The 17,150-nt window shown below is 45.2% G+C and overlaps 2 protein-coding genes across 15 annotated transcripts in view; one reads left to right on the top strand and one right to left on the bottom strand.

Annotated features, from left to right (window-relative positions):
- LOC134809697 (uncharacterized) overlaps window positions 1-8,097 on the bottom strand; it is a 34,298-nt gene extending 26,201 nt beyond the window's left edge. For 6 of the 14 annotated variants that reach the window (XR_010156049.1, XR_010156052.1, XR_010156042.1 and 3 more), the window contains exons 1-3: window positions 7,763-8,097; window positions 7,344-7,647; window positions 6,712-6,825 (exon numbers count right to left, since the gene is read on the bottom strand). Coding sequence is in view for 1 of the 14 variants with exons in the window: in XM_063807985.1 (XP_063664055.1) it covers window positions 6,712-6,798 (87 nt within the window). In the remaining 13 variants the exon portion in view is untranslated. The remainder of the gene's footprint in view (window positions 1-6,711; window positions 6,826-7,343; window positions 7,648-7,762) is intronic. The other 8 variants (XR_010156048.1, XR_010156050.1, XR_010156051.1 and 5 more) reach the window with 3 other exon arrangements.
- Window positions 8,098-8,196: 99 nt separating this feature from the next.
- NDUFA6 (NADH:ubiquinone oxidoreductase subunit A6) lies at window positions 8,197-16,117 on the top strand. The gene is made up of 3 exons (NM_001071791.1): window positions 8,197-8,335; window positions 15,125-15,240; window positions 15,986-16,117. The coding sequence occupies exons 1-3, from the start codon at window positions 8,197-8,199 to the stop codon at window positions 16,115-16,117; spliced, it is 387 nt and encodes a 128-aa protein (NP_001065259.1).
- Window positions 16,118-17,150: the final 1,033 nt, after the last annotated feature.

Genomic DNA, 17,150 nt, shown 5'->3' with positions numbered 1-17,150 from the left:
AGCCCAGGAGTTTGGGGCCAGCCTGGACAACATAGGAGGGGGCCGGGCGTGGTGGCTCTCGCCTGTAATCCCAGCACTTTGGGAGGCCAAGGCAGGCGGATCATGAGGTCAAGAGATTGAGACCGTCCTGGCCAACTTGGTAAAACCCCATCTCTACCAAAAATTCAAAAATTAGCCAGGCGTGGTGGCAGGCACCTGTAATCCCAGCTATTCAGGAGGTTGAGGCACGAGAATCACTGGAATCTGGGAGGCAGACATTGCAGTGAGCCAAGATCATGCCACTGCACTTCCAGCCTGGTGAAAGAGCGAGACTCCACCTCAAAAACAAAAAAATTGAGTGTGGTGGTGCACACCTGTGGTCCCAGCTACTCTGGGGACTGAAGTGGGAGGAACGCTTGAGCCTGGAAGGTCTAGGTTGCAGTGAGCCATGATTCTGCCACTGTACTCCAGCCTTGATAACAGAGCAAGACCCTGTCTCAAAAAAATACATTAATAAATAAATAATCAAATGAACAAATATTCAAAGAAAACTTTCCTACTTGGCAAAATGCAGAAAACAATAGATTCAAGAAGCTGAGAGAATTCCAATTGGGATAAACCCAAAGAAGTTCACACCAAGACACATTATAGTCAAACTTCTGAAAACAAAACAAAAAAATTTTTTGAAAGCAGCCAGAGAAAAACAATATGTTACTTATATAGAAAAAATAATTTGAATGACAGCTTATTTCTCATCAGAGACAACAGAAACCAGAAAGAAGTGACACAACACTTTTCCATTGTTAAAAAAACTATCAACTCAGAATCCCATATCCAATGAAAATATCCTTCAAGAATGCTGGGGGAAATTGTAAAATTCTCAAAGGAAGGAAAACTAAAAGAATTTGTGACCAACTAATATGCCCAGTTGGTTTTTTACAAAGGTGCTGATGCAATTCAATGGAGGAAAAATGGCTTTTCAACAAATGGTTCTGGAGTAATCAGATATTCATAGGCAAGAAAATGAACCTTGAACTAAATCTTACATTATATACAAAAATTACAACAAGGTGCAGTGGCTCATGCCTATAATTCCAGCATGGCAGGTAGATCACTTGAAGTCAGGAGTTCAAGACCAGCCTGGCCAAAGTGGTGAAACCCTGTCTCTACTAAAAATACAAAAATTAGCTGGGCATGATGGTGCGCACCTATAATTCCAGCTACTTTGGAGGATGAGACACCAGAATTGCTTGAACCTGGGAGGCAGAGGTTGCAGTAAGCCAAGATCATGCCACTGCACTCCAGCCTGGGTGAGGGAGTAAGACTGTCTCAAAGAAAAACAAAAACCAAAAAACAAAAACCAAACCAAACCATGGACTTAAATGTACATCATCAAACATTTAGGAGAAAATCTTCTGGACCTAGAGCTACACAAAGCATTTTTAGTCTTGACACTAAAAGCACAATCCATAACAGGAAAAAAAATAAAATAGATTTCATCAAAATTAAGCACTTTTACTCTGAAAGACCCTGTTCAGAGGATGAAAAGGCATAGAGTGGGAGAAAATATTTGCAAACTACGTATCTGATAAAGGACTAGTATCTAGAATATATAAAGAACTCCCAAAACTCAAAAATAAATAATCTAAATAAAAATGTGCAAAAGACATGAAAAAGCACTTCAGTAAAGAGAATATACAGATTGGAAATAAACTTGGGAAAGGATGTTCAATATCACTAGCCATTAAGGAAATGCAAACTAAAACTACAATGGGCTATCCCTGTACACTTATCCAAATGGCTAAATGTAAACAGTTGCTACATCAAATGTAGAAGAGGATGTGGAGAAACTAGATCACTCATGAATTGCCAATGAGAATGTAAAATGATACAGTTATTCTGGAAAACAATTTGGTAGTTTTTTTTTTTTTTTTTTTCCTGAGACGGAGTCTTGCTCTGTCACCCAGGCTGGAGTGCAGTGGTGTGATCTCGGCTCACTGCAACCTCTGCCTCCTGGGCATGGTGGTGTACGCCTATAATCCCAGCTACTTGGAAGGCTGAGGCAGGAGAATCGCTTGAACCCGGGAGGCAGAGGTTACAGTGAGCTGAGATCGTGCCATCGCACTCCAGCCTGGGTGACAGAGTGAGACTCTATCTCAAAAAAAATAAAAATAAAAAAAGAGAGAGAGAAAAAAGAGGTTTAATTGACTCAGTTCTGCAGGCTGTGCAAGCATGGCTCCAGCATCTGCTCCTGGTGAGGGCCTCAGGAAGCTTCAAATCCCAGCAGAAGGAAAAGGGAGAGCAGGGATGTCACATGGTGACAGCAGGAACAAGAGAGCAAAGCGGGAGATGCCACACACCTTTAACAACCAGATTACAGATGAACTCACTCATCACCAAGGGGATGGTGCTAAGCCGTTCATGAGGGATCTGCCTCCATGATCCATTCACCTTCCACCAGGCTTCAACTCCAACACTGGGGATGACATTTTGACGAGATTTGGAAGGGACAAATATCCAAACCATATCACCATATTTTGTGTTTTGTTTAGGTTTGTTTTTTTGTCACCCAGGCTGGAGTACAGTGGTAGGATCATAGTTTATGGTAGCCTCGAACTCCTGGCTTCAAGCAATCCTCCTACCTCAGCCCCCCGAGTAGCTGGGACTATAGACACGTACCACCATGCTTGGCTATTTTAAACAAATTTTTGTAGAGATGCTATTGGGCAAAATTCACCCCTGATATTTCACGTAGGTTCTTTTCTATTTTCCCTAAGTGTCAGCCAGTCTGAGAAATAAAGGGACAGAGTACAAAAGAGATAAATTTTAAAGCTGGGTGTCCGGGGGAGACATCACATGTCAGCAGGTTCCATGATGCCCCCTGAGCCATAAAACCAGCAAGTTTTTATTAGTGATTTCAAAAGGGAAGAGAGTGTACGAATAGGGTGTGGGTCACAGAGATCACATGCTTCACAAGGTAATAAGATATCACAAGGTAAATGAAGGCAGGGCGAGTTCACAGGACCACAGGACCGGGGCGAAATTAAAATTGCTAATGAAGTTTCGGGAATGCATTGTCACTGATAACATCTTATCAGGAGACAGGGTTTGAGAGCAGACAACCGGTCTGACCAAAATTTATTAGGTGGGAATTTCCTCGTCCTAATAAGCCTGGGAGCGCTACAGGAGACTGGGGCTTATTTCATTCCTACAGCTGTGACTGTAAAATACAGCCACCCCCAAAGTGGCCATTTCAGAGGCCTACCCTCAGGGATGCATTCTCTTTCTCAGGGGCGTTCCTTGCTGAGAAAAAGAATTCAGCGATATTTCTCCCATTTGCTTTTGAAAGAAGAGAAATATGGCTCTGTTCCGCCCGGCTCACTGGCAGTCAGAGTTTAAGGTTATCTCTCTTGTTCCCTGAATGTTGCTGTTATCCTGTTCTTTTTTCAAGGTGCCCAGATTTCATATTATTCAAACACACATGCTCTACAAACAATTTGTGCAGTTAATGCAATCATCACAGGGTCCTGAGGCGACATACATCCTCCTCAGCTTACGAAGATGACGGGATTAAGAGATTAAAGACAGGAATAGGAAATCACAAGGCTATTGATTAGGGAAGTGATAAGTGTCCATGAAATCTTCACAATTTATGTTCAGAGACTGCAGTAAAGACAGGTGTAAGAAATTATAAAAGTATTAATTTGGGGAACTAACAAATGTCCGTGAAATCTTCACAATTTATGTTCTTCTGCCACGGCTTCAGCCGGTCCCTCCGTTCGGGGTTCCTGACTTCCCTCAACAGATGCAGTCTCACTATATTGCCCAAGCTGTTCTCGAACTCCTGGCCTCAAGCAATCCTGACATTATAGGAATGAGCCACCATGCCTGGGTGACAGACCACCTTCTGTTTATCCACTTATCAACAGATAGCCATTTGGGTGTTTTTAGTTTTTGGCTATGGTGAATAATGCTGCTATGAACATTTGCATACAAGTCTTTGTGTGGAAAAAAATTTCTTCAGGGTAAATACCTAGGATTGGAATTGCTGGATCATATAGTAAGTCTACGTTTAACTTTTTTTTTTTTTTTTAAATACGGTCTCATTATTTTGCCTAGTCTGGTCTCAAACTCCTAAGCTCAAGCAATGCTTCTGCCTCGGCCTCTTACAAGTGAGTACCACCACTCCTGGCCATATTTAACTGTTTAAGAAACTGCCAGACTGTTTTCCCAAATGGCTACATCATTTTACATTCCCACCAGCAAAGTATGAAAGTTCTAATTTCTCTATATCCTTGCCAACACTATCTTTTGTCTTTTTTTTTTTTTTTTTGAGATGGAGTCTTGCTCTGTCACCCAAGCTGGATTGAAATGGCGTGATCTGGGCTCACTGCAACCTCCACCTCCCGGGTCAAGCAATTCTCCTGCCTCAGCCTCCCTAGTAGCTGGGATTACAGGCATGCACTACCATGCCCAGCTAATTTTCCTATTTTTAGTAGAGAGGAGGTTTCACCATGTTGGCCAGGCTGGTCTCAAACTCCTGAACCCAAGTGATCTACTGGCCTTGGCCTCTCAAAATGCTGGGATTACAGGTGTGAGCCACCATGACTGGCTGTGTCTGCCTTTTTCACTCTAGCCATTCTACTGGGTGAGAAATGGTATCTCACGAGGGCTTTGATTTGTATTTCCCTAATGGCTCATGATGTTGAATGTCTTTTCATGTACTTATTGGTCACCTGTATATCCTCTTTGGAGAAATGGTTATTCAAATACTTTGCCCATTAAAATAAAAATTTCATCTTTAAGAGCAGTTTAGAGTTCACAGCAAAACTGAACAGAAAATACAGGGTTCCCCCACCTCACACACACTCATAGCCTCCCCCCACCAACAACATCAGGCACCAGAGGATATATTTGTTATAAGCAATGAAGCTACATTGACACACCAGTATCACCCATATCCCATAGTTTACATTAGGTTTCATTCTTGGTGTTGTACATCCTGTAGGGTTTGACAAATGTGTAATAACATGTATCCACCATTATAACATCCAGAGTAATTTCACTACCCTAAATATTCTCTGTGCACCACCTCTGTGCATTTCTCCCCACTCCCAGCCCCTGCCATCTTTTTTATTGTCTCCATAGTTTTGCCTTTTCCAGGATGTAATATAGTTGGAATCATACAGTATGTAGCTCTTTCAGATTTTCTTTCACTTACTAATATGCATTTAAGGTTTCTCCATGCCTTTTCATGGCTTAATAGCTCATTTCTTTCTAGTGCTGAATATAGTCCATTGTCTGGATATACCAAGGTTAATTTATCCATTTACCTGCTAAAGGACATCTTGGTTGCTTTCAAGTTTTGGCAATTACAAATAAAGCTGCTGCTGGCCGGGCGCGGTGGCTCACGCCTGTAGTCCCAGAACTTTGGGAGGCCAAGGCGGGCGGATCACGAGGTCAGGAGATCGAGACCATCCTGGCTAACATGGTGAAACCCTGTCTCTACTTAAAATACAAAAAATTAGCTGGGCGTGGTGGCAGGCGCCTGTAGTCCCAGCTACTTGGAGGCTGAGGCAGGAGAATGGCATGAACCCAGGAGGCAGAGCTTCCAGTGAGCCGAGATCGCGCCACTGCACTCCAGCCTGGGTGACAGAGTGAGACTCCATCTCAAAAACAAAAACAAAAACAAAAGCTGCTGTAAACATCCATGTGCAGATTTCTGTGTGGACATAAGTTTTCAGCTCATTTGGGTAAACACTAAGAAATGCAATGGCTGGATCTTCTGATGGGAGTATGTTTAGTTTTGTAAGAAAGCCAAACTGTCTTCCAAAGCTGCTGTACCATTTTGCATTCCTACCAGTAAGGAGAGTTCCTGTTGCTTCACATCCTCACCAGCATTTGGTGCTGTCACCCTTGCCCATTTCTAAACTTGGCTATTTGTCTTTTCATTACTGAGCTGTAAGAATTTTATGTATCCTAGATACAAGTCCCTTATGGAACATGTGATTTGCAAAAATTTTCTCCCAGTTTGTGGGTTGTTTAGAGGTCTTTTTTTTTTTTTCTTTTGAGACAGGGTCTCACTCTGTCGCCCAGACTGGAGTCCAGCGGCGCAATCTTGGCTCACCGCAACCTCCACCTCACAGGCTCAAGCGATCCTCCTGCCTCAGCCTCCCGAGTAGCTGAGATTACAGGTGCCCACCACCACGCCGGCTAATTTTTGTATTTTTAGTAGAGACGGGGGTTTCACCATGTTGGCCAGGCTGGTCTCGAACTCCTGACATCAGGTGATACACCTGCCTTGGCCTCCCAAAGTGTTGGGATTACAGGAGTGAGCCACTGCGCCCCATTTTTTTTTGAATGTTGAACACAATGAATTTATCATGATAGTGGGTACTTCTGAAGGAGGCAGGGGTATACACAAGGTTAGAATCATACAGGTAGATATCATGGTATAGGTGCTGCGAGAGTCAGAAAACTGACTCTGGCACCAGCTGCCTGGGCTTCAACCCCAATGCTGTAAAGTAACTTAGTCTCTTTATGCCTCAGTTTTCTCATCTATAAAATGAGTATATCAGCCGGGGGCGGTGGCTCACACCTGTAATCCCAGCACTTTGGGAGGCCGAGGTGGGTGGATCACCTGAAGTCAGGAGTTTGAGACCAGCCTGGCCAACATAGCAAAACCCCATCTCTACTAAAATACAAGCATTAGCCATGCATGGTGGTGCGCACCTGTAATCCCAGCGATTCGGAAAGCTGAGGCAGGAGAATGGCTTGAACACGAGAGGCGGAGGTTGCAGTGAGCCGAGATTGCACCATTGCAGTCCAGCCTAGGTGAGTCTCACTCTGTCTCAAAAAAAAAAAAAAAAAAGGGTATATCAACACAATCTCACTGGTGTGTTGTGAAGCCTAGCCAAGTTAATGTACCTAGAGAACTAGAGAACAGTGGCTACTAAGGACATCTAAGGACACTTTATACAAACCTTAACTGTGTTACAACTTCTTAAGTCAGTACTGAGGTTCAAAAGCTTCCATTTTATTATTATGCTTTATAATTTATATATGTTACGTGCTTTCTTTTGTATAGCTCACTTGAATATATATATACATTTTAGAAGATAATAAGGAAGAAAAAAGTATATCTGGTTTTTTAACCCTTCGAAATGGGAAAGTTTGGAGTAGATGCTCAGCCCCGGCCCCTGGCCCTTCCCCAATACTCACAGGCTCCTGTCAACTACACCTTCAGAAAAAGACGGAGCCTCTTAGGCAGCAGTCAGGCAGGTGGGGGCGATCTGTCAGGTGACCTAGACTCTGGGCCATCTCAGTTTCCTCACCTGTAAAATGGGGATGCTGATGGTACCTACCTGACCTATGAGAGCGGAGAACACTGAGATATCTTGCCCATGGCCTGCCCTGTGGTTAGCTGTCGTTTTTTCCTTGACACTTGTAGGCTCCTCTTCATGTTTACATAACCTCAGTGGGAAAACGCCAGCGAAGAGAGACACTCAGAATGGACGATCTAAAGTTCCTTCCAGCTTCCAAATTCTGGGCTGGTTTTCAGAGATCCAGGGCTCGGGATGCGAATGTCCCTGTCTACGATGGGGCTGCCGTTACAGCCTTCCTCCCGGGGCTCTGGAGACGCGCCAGCTCTTTGACACCTCTCCTGCGCTAAGGAAGAGTTGGTTTACAGAAAAGTAAGTATATCCTGGCCCTGCAGAAAGCCGCCAGGCGGCAGGGCAAGCCCCACCGCAGCCCAGGCGCCATTATCTGCCTCAGCAGTTACCTCGGGGGCCCGCCACGAGGAGGTTCTTCAAGGCCTGCGCTCCCACGGACACTACCAAGGAGCGCGGCGGGCAGCCGGATAGCAGGACGCTGAGGGAAACCCCGCAGTCGCTCGGCGTCCCCGGCGCCAGCTCACGACCCAGCGACCTTCCTGCGGCCCGAGCGTCCCCTGGCGGCGACGCCGGCTCGTTAGAGCGACAGACGGTGTAGTCCAAAGGCCAAGCGGCGTTTCTGTAGATGAGCATGCGCAGCACCCACCGTTCGCTCAGCCAGAGAGAGGCTTCCCAGCCAATCCGAGAGCCTCAGAGTCATCCTCCCGCCCACCCAGCATACAGGCGGGGCGTTCCTCCTTAGCCAATGGGAAAAGACATTCGCCCGCGGTCCGCACGCGCTGCTTGCAAAGGGGTGGGGTTGTGGAGTGGATGCTTTGGCAAGATGGCGGGGAGCGGCGTCCGCCAAGCTACTTCTACCGCCAGCACCTTCGTGAAGCCCATTTTCAGTCGGGACATGAACGAGGCCAAGCGGAGGGTGCGCGAGCTCTACCGCGCCTGGTATCGGGAGGTGCCGAACACTGGTGAGAGGTAGCGGCTTACGTGGGGACCCGGAGGCCGCCGCTCAAGGTCGTAGCCGGCCCGGCCGGGGCTTCTCATGGGCCGAGCTGAGGTCACCAACTTGGGCAGAGGCGACTGCGGGTGCTTCAGGGGAAGAGGGTCACCCGAGCCTACCATGGGCCGGACCTGGCGGCGGCGCGGTGATCAGACCGGCCGTGCCTAGCATTCGTACGTGCTATCGGAGCTTTGGTCTCTTTTGTCCCTCGCAATTGGCGGGAGGACGATGACTGTCAGTGACACACTCACTTTGTGGGTGAGGCAGCGGAGGCACCGAGAGGTGAAGTGATGTGCCCAGGGCCCAGGCCGAGCCACTGTTGTACCCAGAACCCAAAGTCTAGAGTTGCAGAGTGTAATTATAGATGCCCGTTGGATTTTTTTGTTTGTGACAGAGTCTCGCTGTGTCGCTCAGGCTGGAGTGCAGTGGTGCGATCTCGGCTCACTGCAAGCTCCGCCTCCCGGATTCACGTCATTCTCCTGCCTCAGCCTCAGCCTCCCGAATAGCTGGGATTACAGGCGCCCGCCACCACGCCGGCCATTTTTTTTTTTTTGTATTTTTAGTAGAGACGGGATTTCACCGTGTTAGCCAGAATGGTCTCGATCTCCTGACCTCGTGATCCGCCCGTCTCGGCCTCCCAAAGTGCGAGAAAGAGGTGTTTTTGAGTGAGCTGGAGCACGGTGCCACTCCTCAGGGCTGTCGAGTCCCTGCTTGTGTGTGTGAAAAGGCGGTAGAATGTGGTGGTTAGGAGCACGGACTTTTCTTCAGGCGCTGCCCTCAACTAGCTGTGTGACCTTGGGCCAGTTATTTCATCTGTTCCTCAGTTTCTTCATCTTTAAAATGGGAATAATAATTCCTTTTTCAGAAGGTTACTGTATTAAGTTAAAATATCTAGAGTGCTTAGAACAGGGCTTGATGCATATTTAACTCATTAAATATTAGCTGCTGCCGTTGTTTTTGTTGTTATTTTTGTTATTTATAGGGCTTTCCTTAGCAGCAGCTTCCAAGCAGAACCCGGTTCTTTGACATATGAGAACTGTGTCTGCTCCACAGAGTCCCTGTCTTCAAGCTGACTTTTGGAAAAATTGCTACTGACCAGAACTTAAACCCACGCGATACTAGAGAAGGAGAAACTTGAGTGATCTGCTGGTTCAGGGACTGCAAATTCAGATGCCTTCAGGGGCAGGCAGATAAAAGATGTGTGTGGGGAGTGACTGTAGCAGTGTGTGTGTGTGTGTGTTTCGGGGTGGTGTATTCAAATTCAGCAGTTTGAAAACATAATGTTTGCCTGGCAGAATACTTCTAGGAGTACCCAGAACCCTCTCTGGTTGCAGGAGGAAGGTGCTGGGGGAAGGAGGACCACATTCAAAAAGGGTGGCTTGTGAAGGGTAAATCAGTGGCCAAGTAGAAGACAGAACCCAGGTATCCTGACTCTGAGGATCCAGCTCTTTCTAAACCGACCCCTCCCAAGACCTTCCCTCAAATTCTGTTTTGGGAAGAAAGTCCCAAAGTCAGAAGGGTCTTGAGAGGAGGAAAAGAAGGCAGAGGGCTACAGGAGCCTAGAAAGCAAGGGAAGAGGAGAGAAAAGAAGGGGTCAAGGAGTATGCATCCCTATGGGGAAGATCAGTGATCTGTAGCTGGCCTGTTACTCAAACCTGTGCCACACGGGTTTTATGGTATCCATCATCAGGACTCCAGCTGAGGAATCAAATCAAGGAAGGGGAATAAGTAATCGTGTTGAGAACTTAGAACAGCCTGAGCATTAATAAAAAACAAAAGTAAAATTTTAAGTATTTAATGAAAAAAATAGTAATGATAACTCACTTTTTTTTTTTTTTTTTTTTTTTTGAGACAGAGTCTCGCTCTTGTCTCCCAGGCTGGAGGGCAATGGCGCGATTTCGGCTCACTGCAACCTCCACCTCCCGGGTTCAAGTGATTTCCCCATGCCTCAGCCTCCCGAGTAGCTGGGATTATAGTTGCGTGCCACCACACCTGGCTAACTTTTGTATTTTTAGTAGAAACGGGGTTTCACCATGTTGGCCAGGCTGTCTTGAACTCCTGACCTCAGGTGATCCGCCGGCCTGGGCCTGCCAAAGTGCTGGGATTACAGGCATGAGCCACTGTGACTGGCCAATAACTAACATTTATTGAAATGCTTACATATGACTCAGCACTATGCCTTATTTTAGGGTGGGCTCTAGTAGTTTCCCTGCCTTGTGGATGAGAAAACTGAGGCACATAAACTTGTCTCAGATGACATCATTAGGAAGTAGAAGAGCCTGCCTGTAAACCGCTAATACCCAGCTCTTAGCTCCTACTGCAGTTTTCCCTGAATCTCCCAGGGCCCAGTTTTGCATGGGAGCACAGGGATAGAACTGCCTTTGAATCCTTCCTTTGAAAAAATATGACATGCTGTTTGCTGGCCGTAAGATAACAGGAGACTTTCTATAGAAACAGTTCATTTATTTAATTTCCATTTCATTAAGTATCTGTTGTACTTCAGAGTCAGTACTAGATGCCTAGAGATACAAAAATGAAAAAAACACAACCCTGCCTTCAAGGGTCTGATGGTCTAGTCTTACGGTCTAGTCTATTATAGGCATATAACCAGATAATTAAACCCAAGGTATTATAGAGATATGGGGAAAAAGTGTGACAATTTTAACAGCCAGCATTTGGATCATGCTTTACAAGGTGTCACTTGATTTTTCACTATATTCCTGTAAAAGAATTAGGTTAGAGTTTATTTTCTTTCCTTTTTTTAGATGAGATGACAGGCTAAGGAGGCTGTACCCCAGGCAAGATCATGATTTATAATGATCTGGAGACCTTACCCAGTTTATTTGACCCCTAATCCCATGTTCTTTTCCATTATACCATGCTGCTTTCCCATCTAAGAATACAGGTCTTGTGCCTTGTATGAATGCAACCAAAATGAATTGGAGCAAATAGCTGAGAGCAGTATGGGATTGTCCTTCTGAATCTGTCAGAGCCTTCTGGACTCAGGAAAGCCTTAACAGTAACTTCAGAAAAGCACACAGAGACTGTGGAAAAGTCACCTTCACCCAAAAGGGGTATTTCCTTTTGAGCCTCCCAGATTTTTTCAAATTGAAATAGAAGTAGTCAGGATTCAAAGAATAAGCCAGGAATCTGTGAGCTACGAAAGAACATTGGAACTGATTTACACCAGGGTTTCTCAACAGTGGCATTTGGGCTGGACGATTGCTGTGCAGGGCTGTCCCCTGCATCGTAGGATGTTTAGCAGCATCCCTGGCTTCTACCCACAAGATGACAGTAGCGCCCACCCCATGGGTGTGACAACCAAAAATGCCTCCAGACACTACCAAATGTTCTGGGGGGCAAAATCATTGCTGGTTTGCCACGGATTTAGACCAAAGTACAATTCAGTCTATGGCTAGGCTATTTCCATTTGCTTTTCTGCAGCCTTTCTCACTGGTTGGGGGGTGCATTCAGAGTGTTGGGATGGAAGGAGGGAGCCTGGGACAGACCTATGGAATTTGTCTTTCTAGAGACAAGGGTTCTTAATCTGAGGATGGGAACTCAAGGATCTGTAACCTCCTGAAACTGTAAGTAAAATGTTGCATTTATGCATGTGAACATTTTGCTGAAGAGAAGATTCATTACCCAGTGCCCTGCTGTGTAGTAGTTCAGGAGATAATGAGGAATGGGAGCTGATGGGCACAAGCTCCCATAAGTATGCCCAGAGAAATCTTGTTTTTTATTCCCAAGGTTGGGCAGGAATCTAAAATAAAAAATTCAGGAAAGATAAGCACTGATAGTAGGGGAAGATTCCTCATAGTCCCTTCCTTAAAAGAGCACTGGATTGTAAATTTAAAAAAAAACAACCCTGGATTCTAGGCACACGTGTACCAAGGACAGGTTTGGTCAGGTGTGGTAGCTTACACTTGCATTCCCAGCACTTTGGGAGGCAGAGGCAAAAGGATCCCTTAAGCCCAGGAGTTCAAGACCAGCTTGGGCAATGTAGTGAGACGCCTGTCTCCACAAAAAACTAAAAAAGTATGGGCCTAGTGGTGTGTGCCTGTAGTCTCAGCAACTTGGGAGGCTGAGGTGGGAGAATTGCTTGAGCCTGGGAGGTTGAGGCTGCAGTGAGCTGTCATCATGCCATTGCACTCCAGCCTGGGTGACAGACCAAGACCTTGTCTTAAAAAATAATAATAAAATAAATTTCAGGTTCCGTATTAGTTTGCATTTATTTTTGCATCTGTCTTCTTATTGCCCTTTGTCTGCTCTTTACTGGAACTCCTAATATACCTTGGTGAACAGCTCTGTGGGGGGTAGAACTCAAATTTATAGTGTTTGCTATTTTCCGTGGTATAAATACTACCACCATGATTGATTTTTAAGTGAAGTCAGTGTGTACGGATTTGGGAAGAGATATGTCTAACTGGCTCTCCATGAGAGCCTGCTCCAGCACACCCTGGACACTTACTTCTTGTGAATGATCCTCTGTCCTCTGTGGTGTTAACATTGACCTATCAAGCTGAGATGCCAGTTCTCCTAGTAGATTTCTGCTGTTGCTTTTTCCTTGGTTGGAGCAGAAACTTTGTTTTCTTTGCAACATGGCCTGCTATGTCCCTCAGCAGAGGCTTTATTTTTCTATCACTGTCACTAAGTTAAGAGTACAAAGATTCAGGTGAGGTGCAGTGGCTCATGCCCATAATCCCAACACTTTTTGGGAGGTCAAGGATTGCTTGAAGCCAGGAGTTCCAGACCAGCCTGGGCAACATAGTGAGACCCTGTTTCTACAAAAAAAAAAATTTTTTTTAAGATTCAAACTTTATTGTTAATTCAGCCACAAAATGGCCTTCATCGTTTTCAGAGCTGGTTATGATAGTTCTGTAAGCCGGAGTGGACATGTCACAGGAATGGCCACAAGACAAAATATTCCAAAGGAATACACTGGTTTCCTTCACTACAGTGCTCATTCTAGCCTGGGAGCCTTGATTTTGCTGTCCCCACAGCCTAGTGTGCCTCTGTCACCCTATGTGTACCCATCTAACACACAAGACCCTGTTCATGACCTTGTCATCAACACATCCAGTGATGGCTGAGCGTCCCAGGGGGTGGTAATGCATGTGACTAAAACCTAATTTTCAAAGGACATCCATACGTCTCATCTGAATTTCCAGGTTACTGAGTCTTTGTCACTATTTTAGGAGCTTAATCAGGGATTGTTGGATATTATGATTTTATGTTTATATTCATAGCTGGCTGTCCCTCCAGTCAGAATTTAACACCTAGACAAGTGGAGCTACATGTTAAACTTTGCTTCCTCCAAGTAACCTAAGATGGTATTAATTGCTTGTTGGATTGAAGCCTCCCTAACCTGCATAAACCCCTAGCAGTCTCCCTTAACTCAAAGTTTGTGTAGTACTTAATAGCCTAAGCCACATCATTTTAAATTAATTTCAATCCTGTTTTCTTTTGCTGATTGTTCCATATAAAAATAATGCTAATGTCTATTGAGAGCTTATTCCATGTGAGGCACTGTTGTGAGCATTTTGCATTGTCTCATGAAATCTCCACAACAGCCCTGGAGTTATATGTGCTGTTATTGTCCTCATTTTATTGATAAATAAATACACTCAGCCAGGATAATCCCTCACGCATGTAATCCCAGCAACTTGCCGGGCTGAGAGGCAGGAGGATCATGGGGGCCCAGGAGTTCAAGCCTGCAGGTAGCTATGATCATACCACTACACTCCAGACTGGGCAACAGAGCAAGACCCTGTCTCTAAAAAAATAATTTTTCTTTTTCTTTTTCTTTTTTTTTTTTTTGAGACACAGTCTCACTCTGTCGCCCAGGCTGGAATGCAGTGGCCCATCTCAGCTCACTGCAACCTCCACCTCCCGGGTTCAAGTGATTCTCCTGCCTCAGTCTCCCGAGTAGCTGGGATTACAGGCACCCACCACCATGCCCGGCTCATGTTTGTATTTTTAGTGGAGACGGGGTTTCACCATGTTGGCCAGGCTGGTCTTGAACTCCTGACCTCAGGTGATCCACCTGCCTTGGCCTCCCAAAGTGCTGGGATTACAGGCGTGAGCCACCGCGCCCAGCTAATAAAATAATTATTTTTTTTTTTGAGACGGAGTCTCGCTCTGTCACCCAGGCTGGAGTGCAGTGGTGCGACCTCGGCTCACTGCAAGGTCCACCTCCCGGGTTCACACCATTCTGCCTCAGCCTCCCGAGTAGCTGGAATTACAGGCACCCACCACCACACCCGGCTAATTTTTTGTATTTTTAGTAGAGACGGGGTTTCACTGTGTTAGCCAGGGTAGTCTCAATCTCCTGACCTCATGATCCGCCCACCTCGGCCTCCCAAAGTGCTGGGATTACAGGCGTGAGCCACCGCGCCCAGCCCATAAAATAATTTTTTTAAAAATACACTCAGGCACAAGAAAGTTAACTTACACGGGATCATATAGCTAACAAAAGCTGGGATTTGAACCCAGGTTGTTCAAACTCTTGAACAATGCTTTACTGCCTCTTCAAATTCAGTGGTCTTTTTCCCCAAACAAATAATAAGTTCCTTGAGAGCAAATACCATGAATCACATGTCTCATCCTCAAGCACCTAGCCTAGGGTCAGGCTAATTTTTTGGTGAAGAAATGAATGGGCGACCTGTATGTGTTCAATGAGTATCATTTGACTCTAGGTTTTAAAAACATGTTTTAACCATACAATTTCTACCCTGAGTCATGTTTTTCTCTCTAGTGCACCAATTCCAGCTGGACATCACTGTGAAAATGGGAAGGGATAAAGTCCGAGAAATGTTTATGAAGAATGCCCATGTCACAGACCCCAGGGTGGTTGATCTTCTGGTCATTAAGGTAACTGACCCTCCCTGACCAATTTAAAAGATCAGCCAACTTGTCCACTACTTCTTAGTCTTTCCAAATGAACATTTTGTCTCCGAGTTTAGAAAGCAGCTACTGGTTCGGCAGTGATTATTGCTGTGTTTCAGAGAAATACTTGAACTTGGAGGTTATCTTCTGGTTAAATAGATAAGATTCATCAAGGGAACATCCACTGGGACTTGCATTTTATAACCATAAAAAAAGATATAGGGAGGAAAGTTTGAACTCTTCTTGAACCTCATCCCTAGAAGTTACCACTTCATCTGAATGCCAGTTTACAGCTGGAAGAGGCAGTTAGACTGGTTATGAGTCCTGTATAAATGGACTCAAATCCTGGGGCTGATTCTGTCCCCCTGGCCAGTCACATTAGCATCAATGGGTGCTTCAGCATAGACCAGTCAGTAACAGAAGAAATGATAAGCAGAAACATAAGTTAAGCCAGTCAGGTTAGGTAGTCATGGGATAGGAGCCTGTTAACCTGTATGTTTCTCCTCTTGGTACCAGTTAACCACAGAGTTAAAGAATCTGAAAAGTCTCAGAAATCATTTACCCTGACCACCTCATTGTCCAGACATAGAAACTTTGCCCAGACAGAGTAGTTACTTGCCCAAGGTCATTCAACAAGTCCATGCTGAGCAGAGAATAGAATCCTGGCCTTCAGTGTCATATGCCTTCAACTTGACCACTTTGACTGATGACCTCTCTCCTCACTGTTCAGGGAAAGATCGAACTGGAAGAAACAATTAAAGTGTGGAAGCAGCGGACACATGTTATGCGGTTCTTCCATGAAACAGAAGCGCCAAGGCCAAAGGATTTCCTATCCAAGTTCTATGTTGGCCACGATCCATGAAGTCATTCAGTGGAAAGATGCACGTTGATACTATTTTAGAGCACAAATAAACTCACTATACAATGGTCACTTTGTGATAGAATTCCATTGATGAACCAATTTTCTGCAGCCTCTTTTTGCCTGAGCAAGTGGGACTTTGGTATACACACCACCTGTTCTTTCCCTTTTCTTGAAATGTGGTGTTTGCTGTAAATTGGATTGAATTATTTTTCTCAGAGCCTTGCATGTCAGTAAACAGGAAGGAAGGAGGCCATCTGTTCAAAAACTGTGACATTGGGCATGAGGCTGGACGACTTGTTAATGTAGTTGTTTCTATAGCCCCTATGATTAGACACTTTAGTGTCAGGGCACAGATTATCTAAAATTAGCCAGCTCTTCCTGTCAGGGATCAGGGCAGCACTAACAGGCGCAAAAGTAGAGCTGTCAAGATGGGCTAGTTTTCCTTGGGTTCTGAAGAAAATGGATGTGCAAAGGCTTGGCTCCGCTACTTGTAACAAGCTCCAGCCCTTAAAATGAAATTAACTTCCTACTCAGGCACCCTGCTAGGTGCACAGCTGTTCAATATACACAGAGAACAGAAATATTCCTACTGTCTTTGGAAACCCTGGTGTACCTCTCAGTGGCAGAATAAACATCAACACAGGTTCAAGAACTGATCTCTGTTTGGATGGTGGTCTTCTCTTGTGCTTCCCAGGGCAATCCAAATGATGGAGAAGGGGTTTGGAATCTACAGGTATGATCACTGAGGACTCCCATACTTTTTTTTTTTTTTTTTAATAGAGACGGGGTCTCTCTCCATTGCCCAGGCTGGTCTTTTTTTCTTTTCTTTTTTTTGAGATGGAGTCTCGCTGTTGTTGCCCAGGCTGGAGTGCACTGGTGTGATCTTGGCTCACTGCACCTTCCACCTCCTGGTTCAAGTGATTCTCCCTGCCTCAGCCTCCCAGGTAGCTGGGATTACAGGCATGGACCACCACATCCAGCTAGTTTTATATTTTTTGAAAAGACGGGAGTTTCACCATGTTGGCCAGGCTGG

Source organism: Pan troglodytes, chromosome 23 (assembly GCF_028858775.2).
Source record: "Pan troglodytes isolate AG18354 chromosome 23, NHGRI_mPanTro3-v2.0_pri, whole genome shotgun sequence".
NCBI classification, from domain to species: domain Eukaryota; kingdom Metazoa; phylum Chordata; class Mammalia; order Primates; family Hominidae; genus Pan; species Pan troglodytes.
This window is presented reverse-complemented; position numbering and strand designations above follow the sequence as displayed.